Here is a 24,774-nt window from a genome sequence, read left to right as displayed (position 1 = left end):
GAGGACATGTGCATATTATCAGCGGGTTCTAGTCAGATGATTTTTCACAGAGTTATGACCCTTTGAAATTTTCCATTAACTGTACATATAGTGCAATTCTTGTCCGGGCTATTTCTCAGCAACTAATGACCGAAATTCAATGAAACTCTATGGGAAGCTTCACTACTAAAAGGAGATGTGCATATTATCAGCTGGTTCTGGTCAGATGATTTTTCACAGAGTTATGGCCCTTTGAAATTTTCTATAAACTGTACATATAGTGCAATTCTTGTCCGGGCTATTTCTCCCCAACTACTGACTGGAATTCAATGAAGCTTTATGGAAAGCTTGACTACCTTTAGGAGATGCGCATGTTATTTGTGGGTTCTGGTTAGATGATTTATTTACAGAGTTATGGCCCTTCGAAATTCTAAAGTTGCTAAACCATCTATTGTATTATTTTGTCCAAAGTTATGCCCCTGAAGACGTTTCCTTTTATCTGAATATATAGTGCAATATTGTGACCAAAAAAACCTTTAGGAAGCATCACCCATCTCCGACGGTTTCTTGTTATATTTTTAATTTGAATGATTCCTTTTGCATTTTGCAATTAATAAATGCTGGTTGCACTTCTGCGCCAGCTCGTCTCAATCCATTAATGTGTTGTTTATGTCAAACAAATTAACTAGGAAACTTAGAGAGCAAAAATATATAAATACTTTATGGTTAAAGATTTATTTTCTATGTATGATTATATTACATGTTCTTTTGAACAACAAAGAATTAGTACCGGACTGTTTAAAATTTGTTTTTAGATTAACAGTTTAGAATCAATGAACATACAATACATGAACTTATATTCTTTCACATTTTTTCAGGTCGGAAGAGTCATAGTAGTTGACCCAAATGGAGTGTACATGAAACAATGGACAGACCTGCCTGTACAAACAGGTCTGTATGATACAATCAACAATCCATAAATATGTTGTTTTGTTGTGGTTGCAGAAATCATATATAATGGACTTGCAACCAATTAAAAGTAAATTGAGTTTGTATATTTTCTGCATACCATAACCATGATACATATATGGAGTAAATCAGTTTATAATTTATTGTATATTCATTTCCTTTTGGTCAGAATATTTGTCACAATGATAGTTCAATTGAGTTCCAAACTAGGTTATTTGGGGTTAACAAATTAAGTTGCTTAAGGACAACATAAAGACAAGCTTGTGCACACTTTAGAAGTCACATTCAATCATGATCACATTTGCTCCAAACATTTTTTCTAATTATTTCTCACAATATTTAAACATGTTTTAAATGACTTTAATAATACCTTGTTAACAGTCTTGAAGTCATATTGTTTGCCCAATCTTTACGATACTTTTCAGAACATTTGTTTTTATCATATCTTAGCTGCCTTGAAAATTGTTCCTTTTATAGGTCTGCTAAGTCTGAACTACATGTATCGTCTGTATGAGGAGCCTGTTCTTGGTGACTGTTTACTTGTCTGTTAAGTCTGGACTATTGTCTGTATGATGAACCTGTTCTTGGTGACTGTTTACTTGTCTGTTAAGTCTGGACTATTGTCTGTATGATGAACCTGTCCTTGGTGACTGTTTACTTGTCTGTTAAGTCTGGACTATCGTCTGTATGATGAACCTGTTCTTGGTGACTGTTTACTTGTCTGTTAAGTCTGGACTATCGTCTGTATGATGAACCTGTTCTTGGTGACTGTTTACTTGTCTGTTAAGTCTGGACTATTGTCTGTATGAGAAGCCTGTTCTTGGTGACTGTTTACTTGTCTGTTAAGTCTGGACTATCGTCTGTATGATGAACCTGTTCTTGGTGACTGTTTACTTGTCTGTTAAGTCTGGACTATTGTCTGTATGAGAAGCCTGTTCTTGGTGACTGTTTACAGGTCTGTTAAGTCTGGACTATTGCCTGTATGAGAAGCCTGTTCTTGGTGACTGTTTACTTGTCTGTTAAGTCTGGACTATTGTCTGTATGATGAACCTGTTCTTGGTGACTGTTTACTTGTCTGTTAAGTCTGGACTATTGTCTGTATGAGAAGCCTGTTCTTGGTGACTGTTTACAGGTCTGTTAAGTCTGGACCTGTATGAGAAGCCTGTTCTTGGTGACTGTTTACTTGTCTGTTAAGTCTGGACTATTGTCTGTATGATGAACCTGTTCTTGGTGACTGTTTACAGGTCTGTTAAAGCTGGACTATCACATGTATGATGAGCCTGTTCTGGTTGGCTGTTTACAGGTCCTTTAAGTTTGGATTATCACCCATATGATGAGCCTGTTCTTGGTGACTGTTTACTTGTCTGTTAAGTCTGGACCAATTTTGTATGAGAAGTCTGTTCTTGGTGACTGTTTACAGATCTGTTAAGTTTGGATTATCACCTGTATGATGAGCCTGTTCTTGGTGACTGTTTACTGGTCTGTTAAGTCTGGATTATCGTCTGTATGATGAGCATGTTCTTGTTGACTTTTTACTGGTCTGTTAAGTCTGGACTATCGCCTGTATGATGAGCCTGTTCTTGTTGACTTTTTACAGGTCTGTTAAGTCTGGACTATCGCCTGTATGATGAGCCTGTTCTAGGTAACTGTTTACTGGTCTGTTAAGTCTGGATAATTGTCTGTATGATTAGCCTGTTCTAGGTTACTGTTTACTGGTCTGTTAAGTCTGGACTATTGTCTGTATGCTGAGCCTGTTCTTGATGACTGTTTACAGGTCTGTTAAGTCTGGATTATCACCTGTATGATGAACCTGTTCTTGGTGACTGTTTACAGGTCTGTTAGGTCTGCACTATTGCCAGTATGAGGAGCCTGTTCTTGGTGACTGTTTACAGGTCTGTTAAGTCTGGACTATGGCCTGTATGATGAGCTTGTTCTTGGTGACTGTTTACAGGTCTGTTAAGTCTGGATTATCACCTGTATGATGAGCTTGTTCTTGGTGACTGTTTACAGGTCTGTTAAGTCTGGACTATCCCCTGTATGATGAGCTTGTTCTTGGTGACTGTTTACAGATCTGTTAAGTCTGGACTATTGCCTGTATGAGGAGCCTGTTCTGGGTGACTGTTTTGAGGTCTGTTAAGTCTGGACTATTGTCTGTATGATGAACCTGTTCTTGGTGACTGTTTACAGGTATGTTAGGTCTGGACTATCACCTGTATGATGAGCTTGTTCTTGGTGACTGTTTACAGGTCTGTTAAGTCTGGACTATCACCTGTATGAGGAGCCTGTTCTGGGTGACTGTTTACAGGTCTGTTAAGTCTGGACTATTGTCTGTATGATGAACCTGTTCTTGGTGACTGTTTACAGGTATGTTAGGTCTGGATTATGGCCTGTATGAGGAGCCTGTTTTTGGTGACTGTTTACAGGTCTGTTAAGTCTGGATTATCCCCTGTATGATGAGCTTGTTCTTGGTGACTGTTTACAGGTCTGTTAAGTCTGGACTATCAACTGTATGATGAGCTTGTTCTTGGTGACTGTTTACAGGTCTGTTAGGTCTGGACTATGGCCTGTATGAGGAGCCTGTTCTTGGTGACTGTTTACAGGTCTGTTAGGTCTGGACTATTGTCTGTATGATGAACCTGTTCTTGGTGACTGTTTACAGGTCTGTTAGGTCTGGACTATCGCCTGTATGATGAGCCTGTTGTTGGTTACTGTTAACAGGTCTGTTAAGTCTGGATTATCGCCTGTATGATGAGCCTGTTGTTGGTGACTGTTTACAGGTCTGTTAAGTCTGGATTATCCCCTGTATGTGAACCTGTTCTTGGTGACTGTTTACAGGTTTGTTAAGTCTGGATTATCACCTGTATGATGAACCTGTTCTTGGTGACTGTTTACAGGTCTGTTAAGTCTGGACTATTGTCTGTATGATGAACCTGTTCTTGGTGACTGTTTACAGGTATGTTAGGTCTGGATTATCGCCTGTATGAGGAGCCTGTTCTTGGTGACTGTTTACAGGTCTGTTAAGTCTGGATTATCCCCTGTATGATGAGCTTGTTCTTGGTGACTGTTTACAGGTCTGTTAAGTCTGGACTATCAACTGTATAATGAGCTTGTTCTTGGTGACTGTTTACAGGTCTGTTAGGTCTGGACTATGGCCTGTATGAGGAGCCTGTTCTTGGTGACTGTTTACAGGTCTGTTAGGTCTGGACTATTGTCTGTATAATGAACCTGTTCTTGGTGACTGTTTACAGGTCTGTTAGGTCTGGACTATCGCCTGTATGATGAGCCTGTTGTTGGTGACTGTTTACAGGTCTGTTAAGTCTGGATTATCACCTGTATGATGAACCTGTTCTTGGTGACTGTTTACAGGTCTGTTAAGTCTGGACTATCAACTGTATAATGAGCTTGTTCTTGGTGACTGTTTACAGGTCTGTTAGGTCTGGACTATGGCCTGTATGAGGAGCCTGTTCTTGGTGACTGTTTACAGGTCTGTTAGGTCTGGACTATTGTCTGTATAATGAACCTGTTCTTGGTGACTGTTTACAGGTCTGTTAGGTCTGGACTATCGCCTGTATGATGAGCCTGTTGTTGGTGACTTTTTACAGGTCTGTTAAGTCTGGATTATTCCCTGTATGTGAACCTGTTCTTGGTGACTGTTTACAGGTCTGTTAAGTCTGGATTATCACCTGTATGATGAACCTGTTCTTGGTGACTGTTTACAGGTCTGTTAAGTCTGGACTATTGTCTGTATGATGAGCCTGTTCTTGGTGACTGTTTACAGGTATGTTAGGTCTGGACTATCGCCTGTATGAGGAGCCTGTTCTTGGTGACTGTTTACAGGTCTGTTAAGTCTGGACTATTGTCTGTATGAGGAGCCTGTTCTTGGTGACTGTTTACAGGTCTGTTAAGTCTGGACTATCGCCTGTATGATGAGCCTGTTCTGGGTGACTGGAGGATAGAGGCAGAGGTCAATGGCAGGACCACTCAGCAGAACTTCACCATCACGAAATATGGTAATAGACTTCACTGTAGTTTCTCTGCATACTTTTAACCTCATCAAATGTTAGTATTTTTATGCCCTCGGTAGGTTGGCATATAGCAGTTGAACTGTCTGTCAGTATGTCAGTCTATCCGTCCGTCCGAACACTTTAATTGTCAGAACTCTTTCAATATTTAACATAGCAACTTGATATTTGGCATGCATGTGCATCTCATGGAGCTGCACATTTTGAGTGGGGAAAGGTGAAGGTCAAGGTCATCCTTCAAGGTCAAATGTCTAATATATGGCGTCTGTCCGTCCGTCCGAAAACTTTTAAGGGACTGTCAACCACGAATGACGAAAAAAGAAAAGTTATAAAATACAGGTATTTTTTACAATTGTTAGTATAAATTGATTAAATTACAATTACTGGTATATTACTTTACTTGAAGAAAGTTTATATTTTCAGTATATTCGGTAATAAAATTTCGCGATGTGAAATCGAAAGTACATCACGAAAATAGGCGACATAACGATTTACACACTATAAATTACGCAAGAAGATTGATAATTTTTTATATAAAATATATACAATTCACTACGCATGCACAGTGTGCATTTCTGGGTTTACCACCGGTAGATGAGGATCAATCAACTGTCATTATTTATAGTTAACTGGTAGTTACCTGGTAGACATACCCAGTTAAATGTATTACTAAATATACTGAAAATATGAAAACTTAAATAACTTTTTTCAATTAATTTAATATACCAGTCGTGATATTTTAATCAATATAAACTAATAATTGTAAAAAAAATACAGTATTTTACAACTTTTCTTTCCTTCATCGTCGTGGTTGACAGTCCCTTTAACATTGGCCATAACTTTTTCACTATTGATTATAGCAACTTGATATTTGGCATGCATGTGTATCTCCTGGAGCTGAACATTTTGAGTGGTGAAAGGTGAAGGTCAAGGTCATACTTCAAGGTCAAATGTCTTATATATGGCGTCTGTCCGTCCGTCCGAAAACTTTAACATTGGCCATAACTTTTTCACGATTGATGATAGCAACTTGATATTTGGCATGCATGTGTATCTCCTGGAGCTGAACATTTTGAGTGGTGAAAGGTGAAGGTCAAGGTCATCCTTTAAGGTCAAATGTCAAATATTCCATCTGTCCGAAAACTTGAACATTGGCCATAACTTTTTAAATATTGAAGATAGCAACTTGATATTTGTCATGCATGTGTATCTCCAGGAGCTCAATATTTTGAGAGGTGAAAGGTGAAAATCAAGGTCATTCTTCAAGGTCAAATGTCAAATATTCCGTCTGTCCAAAAACTTTAACATTGGCCATAACTTTTTAAATATTGAAGATAGCAACTTGATATTTGGCATGCATGTGTATCTCATGGAGCTGCACATTTTGAGTGGTGAAAGGTCAAGGTCATCCTTCAAGGTCAAAGGTCAAATTTTGCAATATTGAAGATAGCATTTAGATATTTAAAATGCATGCGTATCTCATGGAGCTGCACATTTTTGAGTGGTGATAGGTCAAGGTCATCCTTCAAGGTCAAAGGTTGAAAAGATGGCTTCAAAGTGGCGCAATAGGGGGCATTGTGTTTCCGAAAAACACATCTCTTGTTAAATATTTAATCGCAACAAAATTAATTAATTGCTTTTCAGTCAGTCGGTCTGTGGTTAGACCAGTTTATTTCTGATGAAAGGTCAAGGTCACTATCACACTAATAGTGAAAATTGTTTCTGATCAATAACTTGTGAAAGTAGGCACCAATTGGTTTGATACTTGCCATGTGCATTGGCATTGGACAGTAGATGGCCCCTATAGAAATTGAGGTCACTAGGTCAAAGGTCAAGTTCACTGTCACACTTAGTATGAAACTGTTTTTGATCAATAACTCGTCAACTTATTCATGGATTGGCTTGATACTTCCCATGTGAATATGCCTTGGACAGTAGATGACCCTTTTTGAAATTGGGGTCACTAGATCAATGGTCACGGTCACAATAAGTGTGAAAATGGATTCCGATCAATGACTCACCAACAAATTGACCGATTGGCTTGATACTTTCACTTGTGCATTGGCCTTGGACAGTAGATAACCCCTATTGATATTTTTGGTCATTAGTTCAAAGGTCAAGGTTACTTTGTCATAAAGTGTTAAAGTGGTTTCCATTTGATATGACATCAAAGGATTGAGTGAAGGGCCTCATACTTTGCAGATTCATTGACCTTGAACAGTAGATAATCCCAATTTAAATTTAGGTCAATGATCAAGGTCACTGTGACATTGAATGTGAAAATCATGTCAGATTAATATTTCATGAGCGGATGACAGATCAACCTGATTTCTCGCAGATACATTGGCCTCGCACAATTTCCATGGGTAATTCAGCAACGACTTCACCGTGGCGCCTGATTTATTGCCAGATGTATTGACCATGGTCAGTATATGACTTAAGGGGGTGGCGCACGCAACAGAAATACCATAGCTAAATCTGTCTGGTCCAGGTCACACTTAGAGACCAGTTCTGTTTACAGTCTATTTACAAATGTGGATCAAATGATGGAATCTCATGTCAAAAAAATTATGCTCACAGTCGCAGAACAAGTCACATCTATGTGATAACATTAACTCCCAGATAAATTCAATATGGGGCCATATGTGTCCTAGGCAGCCCCTATACTCTATTATTGGCCATCAAGGTATCACATATATTATATTGTGTTTAAGGCAGATTCTTCATTTGTTTGTTTAATGCATTTTTTCAGTATTCAATTTGACTATCACAAACATAACAAGAATGGGAATACTTTGATAGACATTGATTGAGTATATGAGTTCCGCACAGGCTAATCAGGGATGACACTGTCTGCTTTTATGACATTTTCGTTTAAATGAAGTCTCTTCTTAGCAAAAATCCAAGTTATGCGGAAAGTGTCGTCCCTGATTAGCCTGTGCAGACTGCACCGGCTAATCTGGGACGACACTTTACGCACATGCATTATGCCCAGTTTTCTCAGAACACAACTCACATGTACACATGATTGCACTGGTGCTGTTGATGCAGTAGTGTCATGATTATGGTTCCATCTTAGCAATCAGGAGATCTTTTTAACACCAGTCTGGGAGCTTACTCAATATCTTCTGAAATAAAGCACACCAAGAACTGGTTCTTCCCAGGTAAGAGTCTCAATATGCCCAAGGAGTTTGCCACAATTGAGATGATAGACATATGAGTTTCCCTCTTGCAAAATGGGGCTTAATGCATGTGTGTAAAGTGTCTGCACAGGCTAATCCGGGATAAGACTTTCTGTGTAAATGGAATTTGTAATTTAGAGGGTTTATATATTGTCTTTTCTGAACAAATGTTTATTCAAAGCGAAAGTGTCGTCCCTGATTAGCCTGTGTGGCTCATATGTTTAAACTACTGTATCTGTGTGTTGCCAGTGCTGCCCAGGTTCCAGATTCAGGCCACACTTCCTGACAGCCTCACAGTGGCCACCAAGGTCATCACTGTGAAAGTGTGTGCAAGGTACGATGCAAACATGGTATACTGAAAGTGGTTTGTTTTGCAATTATGTATATTATGCTTAAAAGTTTTCTGTCATAAACAATTTAAGGACAGCACAATTATATAGAGAACAGTGTTCTGAGAATAAATTATTTTATGTTATACAAGCATTCAAAAATTGCATTGAATTGCATTGAAGATCATTATATATGATCAGTGTCATGCGAAAAGCGGTCTTATGCAATATGTGACCAGCATAGCTTCAGATCAGCCTGCGTAAATGCGCAGTCTAGTCAGGAGCTAGCCCATCATTGCATAAGACTGCAGACTGTTTACACTAAGTGTATTAAGCAGGACCCATGGATCAATCACTGTTATTTTTGTGCGGGTAGTTATGTATCGCAATTGAGATTAGAAGCAACAGTTCAAAACAGTCCAAGCTTTATCACCAGAAAACTATGGAATTAATTTTTATCTAAAAGCAAATGAATTGTCTGCATAATATTTTGTTACAGATTCACTTTTGGCAAACCAGTTGAGGGATTCCTCAATGCTTCTGTCTGCCTTCACAATGTAGAGCCCAACTGGTTTTGTATCGACCAGCAGAGACCATGCGTGTCTATTCAGTCAAAGGTCAAATCATTTTTACATGTTTAAATTTTTTCATCATCATGCCGTAATTGTTAAGTGTAATAAAATGTATTTAAAAACATGATTGTGTGATGTTTTTATAATTACTACTACAGGTTACTATGATATGTTGAGAATGTTATTTGAGTATAGGAAAAAGTATAGGAAAAAAGAGCAAGTTATTTGATTGTGTGTTCATTTTGATAAAAAATTTAGTTTTCCAGTTTTAGTGCATCTGCGTTCAAATGTCCATATTTGCCAAGCTCCAGGTGTCACATGCGTTATAAAGACTATGATTGTAAAACATGGCAGTCAAGGAGACATCTACGACCCTGCCAAGTTTTAATATCCTTGAAGTGGTGACCGTCATTTTGAGCTAGGGAGATCGACTCATGACTTGTGGACATCTACTGAATGATATTTACTATATCATGAAAATCCTTGAATTGTTTGCAGAGATATAAAGCATATAAATAAATGTAGCCTAAACTATAATAGACCTTAAAGTGTAACCTTGAGTTTGTGTGACTAGCTCATGCCTTCTGCTCATCGTATCAATCACAATAAAATTGTAGCCAAGTTTCATGAGCACTCTTCAATCGGCATTGAAGATGTTGAGTGGACATGAAAATATGGACTCTAACCTTTTGCCTCCCAATATGACCTTTACCTTTAGCAGGTAACTGACGCATGCCCTCTGCACATTGTCTCAAATCCCTTAAGAACTTGGACAAGTTTCATACAAATCTTTCAAAGGGTATAAGATATATGGAGTGGATAAGACGATGTTATGGACATAATGACTTAACCCTTTCAGTGCGGGTACCGAATTTTAAAGGCCTTTGCAAACAGTTTGGATCCAGATGAGACGCCACAGAACGTGGCGTCTCATCTGGATCCAAACTGTTTGCTATTCTGATAGTATTCTTTGAAAAAAAATGAAGAAAATGCTTATTTTACAAATTCAGCAGACGGCATTTTAGCAGACAACAAATTTCCCGGAGTGCAAAGGGTTAAAGATGAATAGAGTAGTGCATTCATATAATACCTCTCCTGCTTACCAGCAAAGGACTCATGACTTGCACAATCTCTGAAAATGCCACACAATTACAGATTTCATGCCAGTTTTGTAGTGGTCTTCTACAAAGAAGGTTCTAATTATGCCCCTTGTGTTGAAACTGGCCACATCCTTGGATGCACATGGTTTATGAAGACTTAAAAATCAAAATGTCTTAGAAAATGTCCTCTAAAACTGCAAGGCCCAGAGTTAACATAGTTGACATATGTTACCCAGTAGTACAAAGCAAATAAATTATTTGTAAATTATGCACTACAGATAATTACAAGAAATGCTATGGTATGCAAATTCCAATTTTGTTTATTGAGAATGTCCAGTGCCCGAAGTGCCCTATTTCCTTACATTAGGTTTTTTGTTTTGTGGGAGTTGCTGTTGTTATATGATAACAAATAATGTTTTGATTGATGATGCAATTCAGTTTTGCAATTGTATTTTTGTGTTTTAAAAATATTACTGGTAATTATTTTATGCATTTAATCATATTTCAAGAAATAGAATTATAATAATTCGTGATTACATAATAAAAAATATGTTCAAAATTTGCAATTTTTTCAAACTAAATGATTGAGTAAGACATATTAAGCCATAATATTAATACCATTTATACATTTTTCTATCACAAAAATATTTCAGATTGATGGATGCCACAAGTTTGATATTGACACCAGTCTGTTGAACATTACGCTGCGTAAATACTCGCTGCTGTGCAAACCCCAGATCAGACTGGTTGCAAATGTCACAGAGAGGAATAGCGGTAAGTTTACATAGCATATTGGCAAGTTTACATATCATAGTGGAAAGTTTACATAGCATATTTGTAAGTTTACATAGCATAGTGATAAGTTTACATAACATAGTGGTAAGTTTACATAGCATAGTGGAAAGTTAATACCGCATAGAGATACTTTTACATAGCAGTTTGATGGGTTTAAATTGCGTATTGTTAAGTGTTTGCATAGTATATATTGCATAATGGTAGTTTCACATAGTATGATGGTAAGTTTATGTAACGTAGTGAAAATATTTTCGTGTGGAGAACTGGGCGTAATACGTGTTTAATATGTCATTCTTGATGGGGTCATGTTGGGATCTCTTCTTACAGAGGGTTCATGGTAAGAATATAGTATTCCTTGACAAGTAAATGTCATGATAGGGGTCTTTCCAGATCATCATCTGCTGACATTTAAATGTTTAGTATGAAGGGACAAAATGAAAAAAGTAGAGGTTTCATAGTTCACATGCATTAGTACAGATTTGTTAAAGCTTGACTTGCTGCTTGAACTAAAAACATGATTTTTGTTATGTTGGGTTGGAAGAAACTTCTAGTCTGTTTCCTCAAAGTGTGGATCTTTTGGCCTGTATCTCATCTTTAATGTAAATTGTGATCCATCTTGCAACGAAGTGTCACATACGCATGGTATTTTCTATACATAAAGAGTATATTTCAACATCATAAAGCACTTTGATTACTCATGGAAATTATGTCATTTCTATGAGATTTTGTGATGTCCTCTGTTTTCAATAAGCACTAGTATGAGCATTGTAATATTTAATGACAGACATGGCCAAGACAACATGCTTGACATGGTGGCTCCAGTGATGTGTTATGTATTAAGCCTTTCCCACTCTGAAGCAAAGTGAAAATGGCTATGTGCAACCAGCATAAAACCAGAACAGCCTGCAAGTAACTTGCAGTCTGTTCAGGTGTTATGCTGTTAGCTGCTCATCAGTATTTAAGGGTTAGAAATGAAGCCTTTCAGATTTGAATCTAGTAAGAAAGGTCTTTAATTAAATTTAACTTTCTACGGGATTACAAGTGTGTCAAAATACGTATCTAAGTGTTACAGGATTAAGTATGTTGTTATTACGTGCATGATTTCAATATCACGAATAACCGGGTTATGTATTTTGTAGATTCGTTTAAATTAAAAGGTGTTGTACAAAATTTATTTTTTTTGTTTTTGTTTTTAACATGTGTAGCATTTTATATATTGAATTTTGACATAAGTTTTGCAATTGGTAAGAATAAGAGCTCATCTTGTTAAAAGAGACTGAAGGCTGTTAGAAAAAATGGTGGTCTGTTTTTAGAGTGCAGTCAACATTGGGTACTGGGTACCTTTAACCATCAGTGTTGCTTCATGACATGTTTTTCTGTATTTGCAGGTATTGTTGTGCGGGAAACATTTGATGGAGTCGGCGTATGGGAGGAGAGAGTGAGGATGCACATTCATGCCAACAAACATTTCAAACCTTTCTTTCCTTATATTGGGAAGGTATGTGCCCTCCCTTGAAAAAGGGATTCCACTTCTGGTTGGCTTCTGTTTTGGATTTTAGCCTTGCTCTGGGAAAATAGGGTTTAATTCATGTGCGTAAAATGTGCACTCAGACTAGCAAGTGCAGTACGCACTGGCAAATTGGAGACAACACTTTCTGCTTTTATGGCACTTTTCGTTTAAAAAAAGTCTCTTTTTAGAAAAAGCCAGTTAAGGCAGAAAGTGTTGTCCCTGATAAGCCAGTACAGACTGCTATAAGACTAATCTGCGACTTAACTTTACACACATGCATTGAACGTCTATTTTTCTTGAGCAACACTCATTTTTGTTGTTTACTCATGGTTGGGTACCGGTAGATTCATTTTGTTAGAGGATGACAGACAAAAGATTACATAAACCATCATAAACATACAAATTTACTAGCAACATTACCAACCCTTTACTTTAATAACCTGCAAGAGACAAGCTACAGAAAAGCCTTAAAAAAAAGTGAATAGAAGCTGGAATATCTTTACATGCATATTGGAAAACTTAGGCATGGCAATTTTATTTTACCTGTTTTTGTAAACAAAGAAAATTTGTGTATGAAGATAGCAATTTCCTGCAAGTTCTCATGTTCATTCAACTGATTGAGTCATTCCAGATAAGTCTGCGCAGTCTGCACAGGCTAATCAATGACAACATTTTCCAAGTAAACTGGAAATTTGCTAAGAAGAGACCTTCTTGAAACAAAAATACTATAAAAGGGAAAAGTGTTGTCCCTAATTAGCCTGTGCAGACTGCACATGCTAATCTGGGATGAACCTTTTATTACATGCATAAAGCCCCGTTTTATCAGAATGAGACTCAACTGCTTTTTGTTCCATGCGTAGGTGTATGTGTGGAAACCAGATGGCTTGCCCGCAGTCAGTGAAGACATTTCCTTGAATATTGATCAACTTGGCATTAGGGTTACCCTGACTACTGACAGCACTGGGCATGCCCATTTCACACTTCACAATTTGACCACGGCAACATCATACTTTGTAATAAATGTGAGTATCATGAATCAGCTGTGTACTTAATTCAAGTGTCGTGTCATTCTGTACAATGGAAATATCCAGTACATGCTTTTATTTATACAATTTTGGTATTTTTGTGAAGACAATATTTAAAATGCTTGACTCGCTTTTCCCATAACATTTTGTTAGCTAATTATAGAATTTGGTCCCATACTGTTGTTTTTGTATTTGTTTGATTTATATCAGTATGATGTTTAGTTGTGTTGTTTTTCCCATGGCATGGAGTTAATTGTCCATTGAATTTCATTCTGGACTGAAACTGTTAAATGTCATATGGGTAATTGGTTATAAAGATGCATATTATGAGGAAATTGCTTTTCCCATGTTGTTGGGTAAGCTTTTCCCATGTTGTTGGGTAAGCTTTTCCCATGTTGTTGGGTAAGCCCTTCAAAGACTTGTATCTATAGCAACAATTATTCTATGTCCTACAGTGTAATACCAATGTTTACAAGTTCTGAGTGATTATTATGTTAAGTGTCACATGCTTGAGAACTTAACTTGTTGTTAGGCCATAATGATTTCCCAGCTAAGAAGCAAAATGAAACTGCCCATATGCAACCAGCATGAAACCAGAAAGCCTAGCAGTAGCTTTCAGTCTGGTCAGAAATAAAGCTGTTTGCTGTTCATTAGCACCTAACAGTAGAAGAACAGCTTTTAAATTTGTATCTTGTAGTTAAAGTCTTAAATTTAATACGATTTTCTAAAGAACTACGCACACATCAAAGTGCTATCTGAGAGGTTCAGGGCTAAGCAGATAGGATATTTTTGCTTGCAACCCCAGATATAAAGTGTCTTGATTGAGTAAATGCCATTTGCTTCCTTCACCATGACAACCAGGCCCAGACACTGGATTCAGAGAACACAGACCAGAAACTGTACACCATCTACCCTGCCAAGACGAAGAGGCATGTGAAACAGTGGTATTCCCCAACCTCGACCTATATTGACCTCTACGTGACCCCCAGGGAGCGTCGTAATTGCGGGGACAATGTTAACATTAACATGGCCTTCTCTGAGGGGCCAGATGCACAGATAGTGGCTGCATACTATCAGGTTTTATGCAATTTATAAGCGTCTTGTCATGTTTATGACTGTTATTTAAAGATAAGAGTAATTTATATGAATGATTTGATCAATTATTAAATATTATACTACATGGCAATTACATAAATACAGAAGAAAAGCTCAAGATTAATCAATCTGCATGATTTCTTTTGATATTTTAATAATCTTGTCATTGTTAATTTTGAATTTGTTCATTGAAAGGTATTCAGTTTTTTTCATGGTGTAAGAAAGAATGTTTATAAAAGAATATATTACTCTTTTCATTCAGCTGATTTCTAAAGGAAACACTCTCAAAATCGAAGACATCACAGACAACATTCGATTCAGCAGGAAATACACAATGAAAACCCAAGGCACTATATTGACCCCAAAGAAACCAGTGGAGGATGAAGATAGCTCTGAGGAGGAGGACTCTGATTTGGAGGAGAACGTTGCAGTCGCTGGACCGCCACATTTAGGGGCAGCCTTTGGGCCCCCTGGGACAGAGGGGGGAAGCATGGGACCCCCTGGGACCAGTGGGGTTGATACTCAGGCTGAGGCTCAGGGTCGTGCCCAAGTAGCCCCTATAGAGTCCCTGGGGCTTGATGAATCTAAAGGTTTGCTTGTACATGTTACTGTTTGCATTGTAATTGAGCAGTTCATAATTCTACATGAGACATGTTGTGCCAAAAAGGTCTTTGGACTTATGAGCCAGCGTAGCTCAAGACCATCTTGCACATCGGCACAGTCTGGAATGGAGCTACCAGGTCCCCTATAAGAATATACATATGCAGAGGGATATCTGTAGCTACATTGTTGGGATATGTTCTAAGATCTATTTTCGCATGACACAGCTCAAATCAAAGATTGAGCTGAAACGGTAGGGTCATATTTAGGTGGTACAATATAGCACATTGATGCCTAATCTTATCAATAAACTTTAATTTCTTTGCCAGAACTATTGACAAATCAGGCAAAGAGGTCAATTGTTCAGCTAACAGATATCATTGAAAAGTTTAATATTTCATAAAAATTATACATATGATAACAAGAATTTAATTAAACTAATAAAAAAATCATCTTGAGAAAAGATACGTCTTATAAAAGCGTCCCAATTAATACCATTACATTTCAATAAATCACACTACTATTCAGGAGTAGGTACAAAGATAGATGACTCCAGCATCAAGCGCCTGATGCAGCCACCAAGTCAGCGAGAGTTCACAATCAAGGTGGTCCTCTCAGAGGTCATGACCCCACGGGTCAGGGTGTTGGTCTACATGGTAACAGACACTGGGGAAGTGGCGGCAGACTCCATATATCTGGACATTCTTCACTGTCATAGGAATAAGGTGAAATGTGTGAACTTTGTAACAAAGACACATGAGGTTGTATTGGCCTAATTTTCATAAATCGGTAAAATCCTTTTGTGTTTGGTGTTAAAAAATACATTTACCATGCCAATTGTTGACACGGTCAACCGTTAATTAGTTATTATTTCTATTTTATAAACTCATTAAGTATAAAAGTTTACAGGAATTTGTTCTTTTCTTCCACATTTTTTGTCATTTACTTTTCTATAGATTTGTCATTGATAGAAAAAATAACGATTGAAAAAACAAGATTTTTTTATGCCCCCTCTTTAAGTTGGGTGTGGTGGGGTTACTTTGATTAGCCCTGTTATCCAGCTGATGTGTGTCTCTCACATAACTCAAAAAGTATTGCTGCCAGAGAACTGAAACATAGTAAACATATTGATCAGCACCTCTGTATTTTGGTTTGGATGTTGTTGACATAACCAGAGTTATGGCCTGTTTTTTAGCAAAAAATGTCCTTTTACAACTTTGTCAAGCTCAAATCAAGAGGCATTGCTGCTTGTGGGCTTAAACTTTACATACATATTAACCAGCACGTGAACTCGCGTGTCTCCATATTTGTGTTCAGTTTCTTTGGAAATAAGTGGAGTTTTTAGTCAAATTTAAGCGGAATAGAGGGGCAAAAGTATCCTACTGACTTAAGTCTAGTTTTATTTTGAATTGCAAAACAAATATCCTCTGCTTGAACTTGAACTCAGATGTCATGAACTTTTTGACAAAACAAATGTGCCATTTTACAAATAAAGCACGCTATGGGAAAACGGGGCTTAAAGTGGTGTTCCAGACTAGCGTGTGAAGCCCCCACAGGCTTATCAGGGACAACACTTTCTGCCTATACTAGATTATTGTTTAGAAGAGACTACCCTTTAACCAAAAATTGTCTGAACGTGAAAAGTGTTGCACATGATAAGCCTGTGCAGACTACATGTACAAGTTAATCTGGGATGACTTATTTGTCTTATGCATTAAGCCCAGTTTTCACAGAACACAGCACAAATGTTAAATAGCAGTTTATCAGCCTTAACCCATTCAGCGCTGGAACCGAATTTTAAAGGCCTTTGCAAACAGTTTGGATCCAGATGAGACGCCACAGAACGTGGCGTCTCATCAGGATCCAAACTGTTTGCTATTCTGATAGTATTCTTTGAAAAAAAATCAAAGAAAATGCTAATTTTAGAAATTCAGCAGAAGACATTTTTGTCGACGACAGATTTCCCAGCATGCAAAGGGTTAATGTATGTACATGTCATAACAGCTGAGTCAGAAGAGTGATCACATGCTTATCCAGGAGAGCATTTTGTTCCTACAGTTCATAATTATGGTCAGAGGAGACTTTCTTGAAACAGAAAATGGGCAGCCTGATTCAGGATGAAAATTTAAATGTTATATGACTGTTTTAGCTCACCTGAGCACAAAGAGCCTAAAGTGAGCAATTGTGATCAGTTTATGTACGGTATCAGTACATGCCGTTTAGCTCATAACAACTCTTAAGGTCAATTTGTTTTTAAAGTTATATGTGGCCCAAAATATGTCATTGGGTCAAATCTTTTTTTTTTAAACTGCTACCAATCTAGAAGCCATGTTTATGACTCGGTCTTGATGAAACTTGGTGTGAATGTTTATGTTGACGATATCTAGATAAGGTTTGAATCTGGGCCAATAGGGTAGAAAACAAAGTCACCAGGTCAAACATTAGAAAGACTATATTACCACTCTAGATGTCACATTTCTGACTCATCTTGATAAGGCATTTACAGAATGTTTTCTTGACAATATCTAGCCCATTTGTATGGCCCCCTGTCTACACTGGGGGACATATTGTTTTTGCCCTGTCTGTTGGTTTGCGTCAAATTTTAACATTTGCCATAACTTTTGCAATATTGAAGATAGCAATTTGATATTTGGCATGCATGTGTATCTCATGGAGTTGCACATTTTGAATGGTTAAAGGTCAAGATCATCCTTCAAGGTCAAAGGTCAAATATATGGGGGGGACATAGTATTTAACAAACACATCTTGTTGAATCTGGGTCAAATTGGATCAAACACTAGTTGATGTACCTTATACTAGGTCAAGTTGGATCAAACACTAGTTGATGTACCTGACACTCAGGTGACACTACTGGTTTATTATTGTCTCTTGTTCCTGACAATCTTTTCATCAAAGCCATACTATTAGTTTCTGATTTAGAGAAAGACCTAGGGTTAAAAAAGGTACAAGTTTCTGTTGAAAAGGGGCAGGATAAACAGCCCTTTTGATTATATAATTAAAAATTAAAAAACAATTTCTTTACCAAGGAATTTCTTATTCTAGCACTTGTTTTAAGGTGTTTAGCATAGTCTGCTCACTGCCATTGATTTAAAAAATATATTAAATTTAATATAATTTGTGTCCTCCAGTTCAGAAGATCAAATATTGTAGTACCTTTCTATACTGCTCTACATCTATATCTTCTCATTTTTCAGGTGAAGATGTCGTTCGACAAAGGCAACGCTCGTCCCGGTGAGCCTGTGGAGATGACCATAACAGCCACTCCCCACTCCCTGTGCACGGCCAGCATGGTGGACAAGGGCGTGTACCTGGTGGGCGGGGTGAACCTGCTGCTACCCAGTCACCTTGACGACACGCTGGAACGGTACGACCTCACCTCGGACTTTGTCAACGACTGGCAGTACTGCTCTGATACGTCTGTTTTGCCTCCTGATTTCTCCAATGCTGAAGGTATGGATACGTTGATTGTTTTTGTTTGGTTGCATGTCAATGTTGGAGTTGAGTGTCTGGTATTAATATACCACCTGCACTATGAAGTTGTAAGGGAGGGTTATACTGGTTTCAGGTTGGCACTGTTACGTCAGTTTTTTTATGCCCCCCTTCGAAGAAGAGGGGGTATATTGCTTTGCACATGTCGGTCTGTCGGTCCGTCCACCAGGTGGTTTCCGGATGATAACTCAAGAATGCATGGGCCTAGGATCATGAAACTTCATAGGTACATTGATCATGACTCGCAGATGACCCCTATTGATTTTGAGGTCACTAGGTAAAAGGTCAAGGTCACGGTGACCCGAAATAGTAAAATGGTTTCCGGATGATAACTCAAGAACGCTTAGGCCTAGGATCATGAAACTTGATAGGTAGATTGATCATGACTCACAGATGACCCCTATTGATTTTCAGGTCACTAGGTCAAAGGTCAAGGTCATGGTAACCCGAAATAGTGAAATGGTTTCTGGATGATAACTCAAGAACGCTTAGGCCTAGGATCATGAAACTTGATAGGTAGATTGATCATGACTCGCAAATGACCCCTGTTGATTTTCAGGTCACTAGGTCAAAGGTCAAGGTCACAGTGACCCAAAATAGTAAAATGCTTTCCGGATGATAACTCAAGAACGCTTATGCCTAGGATCATAAAACTTCATAGGTACATTGATCATGACTCGCAGATGACCCCTATTGATTTTCAGGTCACTAGGTCGAAGGTCAAGGTCATGGTGACCCGAAATAGTAAAATGGTTTCCGGATGATAACTCAAGAACGCTTATGCCTAGGATCATGAAACTTCATAGGTACATTGATCATGACTCGCAGATGACCCTTATTGATTTTCAGGTCACTAGGTCAAAGGTCAAGGTCACGGTGACCCGAAATAGTTAAATGGTTTCTGGATGATTACTAAAGAACACTTATGCCTAGGATCATGAAACTTGATAGGTAGATTCATCATGACTCGCAGTTGACCCCTATTGATTTTCAGGTCACTATATCAAAGGTCAAGGTCACGATGACCTGAAATAGTAAAATGGTTTCCAGATGATAACTCAAGAACGCTAATGGTTACGATCATGAAACTTCATAGGTACATTGATCATGACTCGCAGATGACCCCTATTGATTTTCAGGTCACTAGGTCGAAGGTCAAGGTCATGGTGACCCGAAATAGTAAAATGGTTTCCGGATGATAACTCAAGAACGCTTATGCCTAGGATCATGAAACTTCATAGGTACATTGATCATGACTCGCAGATGACCCCTATTGATTTTGAGGTCACTAGGTCAAAGGTCAAGTTCACGGTGACCCGAAATAGTAAAATGGTTTCCGGATGATAACTGAAGAACGCTTATTCCTAGGATCATGAAAATCAGTCATTCACACAATGGCTGTCACTACAACGGAGAGCTCATATGGGGGGCATGCATGTTTTACAAACAGCCCTTGTTTTTCAGAGGCATATCTCTAAAACAAAATTTCAATGATGTTGCCCTTGTGAATGTTCATTCTAATTTTTTTTAAGGGCATCTCTTGACTGTATTATGAGGAATCATGGCAAAACTTCTCAGGCAGGTCTCAGACAGTGACATTTCTAGTCAAAGTTTGATAATGTGCAAACATAAGTCTTTTTTGAGGTTTTATTCAGAGCTCCAGATAAGGGCAGTACAGCCGTAAATACGCCTTTTTCATGAAGATTTACGCATTTATTTTTATAAACTGGACGTACAATTACGACATTAATATCCATTTCACGCATTTATGAAAAAAAATCTGACCGCACCGATACGTCTGCTTCAGCGCGGCGTGATTTGTTGGTCTCTAACCTAACGGCGCTTTTCGTTAATTTGCATTACCGAAAAGTTGTAGACTGGGTTCATATATTATTTTCTATTCTGTCGCGTGATTTCCTGTAACTTGTAAATCCGTAAAAAACGATATGTCTGCGCGCAATTGAATGCCGGCTTAACCGAAAGCAGCTCAAAAACAACACTTTGTTGTCATATAATGACTACATACGGTGTCTTTTAACTATCCTAAATCTGTAAACCCAGAAAAAGACATTGTCGCCCCGATATTAAACGACTTGATTGCATCGGTGGCGTAAAACGTTAGAAAACACGATGGGAAACGGATGAGACTATGAAATAAGTGTTCATTTACTTAGCTTACTAGTTGGCTTGTGTTATCTTGTCAAGAAAAATGAAGAAATAGTATTAGTCATGAGTTTTAATGTGTAGTTGTATAAGCATCATAATTCAGAATGGAAAACCTAATACAGTAACTGTTTAAGAAGCTACATATATTTATTTTAACTGCTGCAAATGTTTCTGTAAAGTCACTTATACACTCTTCAATATCCAAGAACACGGGTAGTACAGTACTACCTGTATTTTTGGATATGGTAGTACAGGTCTAATTGATTTTAAGCGTTACTCCTTTTCTTTCTGTCAGTGGCAGTACCGTTACTTATTTCACAAATCCTTATCTGGAGCTCTGTTTATTGACAATTTTTTTTATCTTATATAAAAATCTTAAGCTAATAGACGATACATGTAAGAACAGCATGCCTTTGGAAATAAGTATACAAATTAATTGCTACATGCTATAGGCTTATTTGTCTTTAATGAGAACCTGCATGAAAATCATTGCTTTATTGTCTTTTTTAATGTGGACCTGCATTAAAAGCTTTAGTGTTAAATGTACAATAGTTGTAATTTGGACCTGCATGAAAATGTAACAAAACAAATAAGATCTAAAAAGCCTATTTTTGCCTTGTTCTTGAAAACTTGGCTTTTATGCCTGTGCATAAAGTGTCGTCCCAGATTAACCAGTGCAGTCTGCACAGGCTTATTAGAGATGACACTGTTAGCTTTTATGGATTTTTCATTTGAAATAAGTCTCTTCTAAACAAAACCCCAGTATAGGCAGAAACACCGGAAAGTGTCATCCCTGGATAGCCTGTGGGGACTATACAGGCCCGGAAAGTGTCATCCCTGGATAGCCTGTGGGGACTATACAGGCCCGGAAAGTGTCATCCCTGGATAGCCTGTGGGGACTATACAGGCCCGGAAAGTGTCATCCCTGGATAGCCTGTGGGGACTATACAGGCCCGGAAAGTGTCATCCCTGGATAGCCTGTGGGGACTATACAGGCCCGGAAAGTGTCATCCCTGGATAGCCTGTGGGGACTATACAGGCCCGGAAAGTGTCATCCCTGGATAGCCTGTGGGGACTATACAGGCCCGGAAAGTGTCATCCCTGGATAGCCTGTGGGGACTATACAGGCCCGGAAAGTGTCATCCCTGGATAGCCTGTGGGGACTATACAGGCCCGGAAAGTGTCATCCCTGGATAGCCTGTGGGGACTATACAGGCCCGGAAAGTGTCATCCCTGGATAGCCTGTGGGGACTATACAGGCCCGGAAAGTGTCATCCCTGGATAGCCTGTGGGGACTATACAGGCCCGGAAAGTGTCATCCCTGGATAGCCTGTGGGGACTATACAGGCCCGGAAAGTGTCATCCCTGGATAGCCTGTGGGGACTATACAGGCCCGGAAAGTGTCATCCCTGGATAGCCTGTGGGGACTATACAGGCCCGGAAAGTGTCATCCCTGGATAGCCTGTGGGGACTATACAGGCCCGGAAAGTGTCATCCCTGGATAGCCTGTGGGGACTATACAGGCCCGGAAAGTGTCATCCCTGGATAGCCTGTGGGGACTATACAGGCCCGGAAAGTGTCATCCCTGGATAGCCTGTGGGGACTATACAGGCCCGGAAAGTGTCATCCCTGGATAGCCTGTGGGGACTATACAGGCCCGGAAAGTGTCATCCCTGGATAGCCTGTGGGGACTATACAGGCCCGGAAAGTGTCATCCCTGGATAGCCTGTGGGGACTATACAGGCCCGGAAAGTGTCATCCCTGGATAGCCTGTGGGGACTATACAGGCCCGGAAAGTGTCATCCCTGGATAGCCTGTGGGGACTATACAGGCCCGGAAAGTGTCATCCCTGGATAGCCTGTGGGGACTATACAGGCCCGGAAAGTGTCATCCCTGGATAGCCTGTGGGGACTATACAGGCCCGGAAAGTGTCATCCCTGGATAGCCTGTGGGGACTATACAGGCCCGGAAAGTGTCATCCCTGGATAGCCTGTGGGGACTATACAGGCCCGGAAAGTGTCATCCCTGGATAGCCTGTGGGGACTATACAGGCCCGGAAAGTGTCATCCCTGGATAGCCTGTGGGGACTATACAGGCCCGGAAAGTGTCATCCCTGGATAGCCTGTGGGGACTATACAGGCCCGGAAAGTGTCATCCCTGGATAGCCTGTGGGGACTATACAGGCCCGGAAAGTGTCATCCCTGGATAGCCTGTGGGGACTATACAGGCCCGGAAAGTGTCATCCCTGGATAGCCTGTGGGGACTATACAGGCCCGGAAAGTGTCATCCCTGGATAGCCTGTGGGGACTATACAGGCCCGGAAAGTGTCATCCCTGGATAGCCTGTGGGGACTATACAGGCCCGGAAAGTGTCATCCCTGGATAGCCTGTGGGGACTATACAGGCCCGGAAAGTGTCATCCCTGGATAGCCTGTGGGGACTATACAGGCCCGGAAAGTGTCATCCCTGGATAGCCTGTGGGGACTATACAGGCCCGGAAAGTGTCATCCCTGGATAGCCTGTGGGGACTATACAGGCCCGGAAAGTGTCATCCCTGGATAGCCTGTGGGGACTATACAGGCCCGGAAAGTGTCATCCCTGGATAGCCTGTGGGGACTATACAGGCCCGGAAAGTGTCATCCCTGGATAGCCTGTGGGGACTATACAGGCCCGGAAAGTGTCATCCCTGGATAGCCTGTGGGGACTATACAGGCCCGGAAAGTGTCATCCCTGGATAGCCTGTGGGGACTATACAGGCCCGGAAAGTGTCATCCCTGGATAGCCTGTGGGGACTATACAGGCCCGGAAAGTGTCATCCCTGGATAGCCTGTGGGGACTATACAGGCCCGGAAAGTGTCATCCCTGGATAGCCTGTGGGGACTATACAGGCCCGGAAAGTGTCATCCCTGGATAGCCTGTGGGGACTATACAGGCCCGGAAAGTGTCATCCCTGGATAGCCTGTGGGGACTATACAGGCCCGGAAAGTGTCATCCCTGGATAGCCTGTGGGGACTATACAGGCCCGGAAAGTGTCATCCCTGGATAGCCTGTGGGGACTATACAGGCCCGGAAAGTGTCATCCCTGGATAGCCTGTGGGGACTATACAGGCCCGGAAAGTGTCATCCCTGGATAGCCTGTGGGGACTATACAGGCCCGGAAAGTGTCATCCCTGGATAGCCTGTGGGGACTATACAGGCCCGGAAAGTGTCATCCCTGGATAGCCTGTGGGGACTATACAGGCCCGGAAAGTGTCATCCCTGGATAGCCTGTGGGGACTATACAGGCCCGGAAAGTGTCATCCCTGGATAGCCTGTGGGGACTATACAGGCCCGGAAAGTGTCATCCCTGGATAGCCTGTGGGGACTATACAGGCCCGGAAAGTGTCATCCCTGGATAGCCTGTGGGGACTATACAGGCTAATCTGGGACTACCCTTAACACACATGCGCCCATTTTTCACAGGACAAGGCTTGTTTGATAGAATCTTTACTAAGCTGCCCATTTATTGTTCTCCCACTGCCTAGGTCCCCCATTTTCCCCAGGGACCCACCCCCTGGATGACTGGTTGGACAGCGACTATAGCCCGCTGTTGAGGAAGAGGCGCTCCATCATGCAGTACAACAGCAATATGTATGACTCTCTACTGGCCTTCAAGGTTGGTTGGAATGTACCTGTTGATTAACTGAGCCTGTGCCTGGGGAAGTGGGCTTAATTTATGTGGGTAAAGTGTTGTCCCAGATTAGCTTATACGGACTTCATATAAGGAACGACATTTCCAATTGTGTGGAATTTTTCATTTATAGGATTCTGTCTCTATAAAATACCAGTTTAGGCTGAAAGTGTCGCCCTGATTAGCCTGTTGTGTACTCAGCACAGGCTAATCTGGGACTACACCATACGATCATACACGAAGCCTAGTTT

At 40.0% G+C, this 24,774-nt stretch overlaps 1 protein-coding gene across 2 annotated transcripts in view; it reads left to right on the top strand.

Annotated features, from left to right (window-relative positions):
• Positions 1–24,774, top strand: part of LOC127876604 (murinoglobulin-2-like) — a 73,004-nt gene that overhangs the window by 5,716 nt on the left and 42,514 nt on the right. For both annotated transcript variants that reach the window (XM_052421933.1, XM_052421934.1), the window contains 12 exons: positions 858–930; positions 4,845–4,958; positions 8,402–8,486; positions 8,981–9,098; positions 10,807–10,927; positions 12,337–12,446; positions 13,319–13,480; positions 14,345–14,560; positions 14,841–15,168; positions 15,707–15,903; positions 18,394–18,649; positions 24,378–24,508. In XM_052421933.1, the coding sequence (XP_052277893.1) occupies positions 858–930; positions 4,845–4,958; positions 8,402–8,486; positions 8,981–9,098; positions 10,807–10,927; positions 12,337–12,446; positions 13,319–13,480; positions 14,345–14,560; positions 14,841–15,168; positions 15,707–15,903; positions 18,394–18,649; positions 24,378–24,508 (1,911 nt within the window). The remainder of the gene's footprint in view (positions 1–857; positions 931–4,844; positions 4,959–8,401; positions 8,487–8,980; positions 9,099–10,806; positions 10,928–12,336; positions 12,447–13,318; positions 13,481–14,344; positions 14,561–14,840; positions 15,169–15,706; positions 15,904–18,393; positions 18,650–24,377; positions 24,509–24,774) is intronic.

This window comes from Dreissena polymorpha, chromosome 4, assembly GCF_020536995.1.
Source record: "Dreissena polymorpha isolate Duluth1 chromosome 4, UMN_Dpol_1.0, whole genome shotgun sequence".
In the NCBI taxonomy this organism is placed as follows: domain Eukaryota; kingdom Metazoa; phylum Mollusca; class Bivalvia; order Myida; family Dreissenidae; genus Dreissena; species Dreissena polymorpha.
The sequence above is the reverse complement of the archived record's forward strand: the minus strand, read 5'-3'. Positions and strand labels throughout refer to the sequence as shown.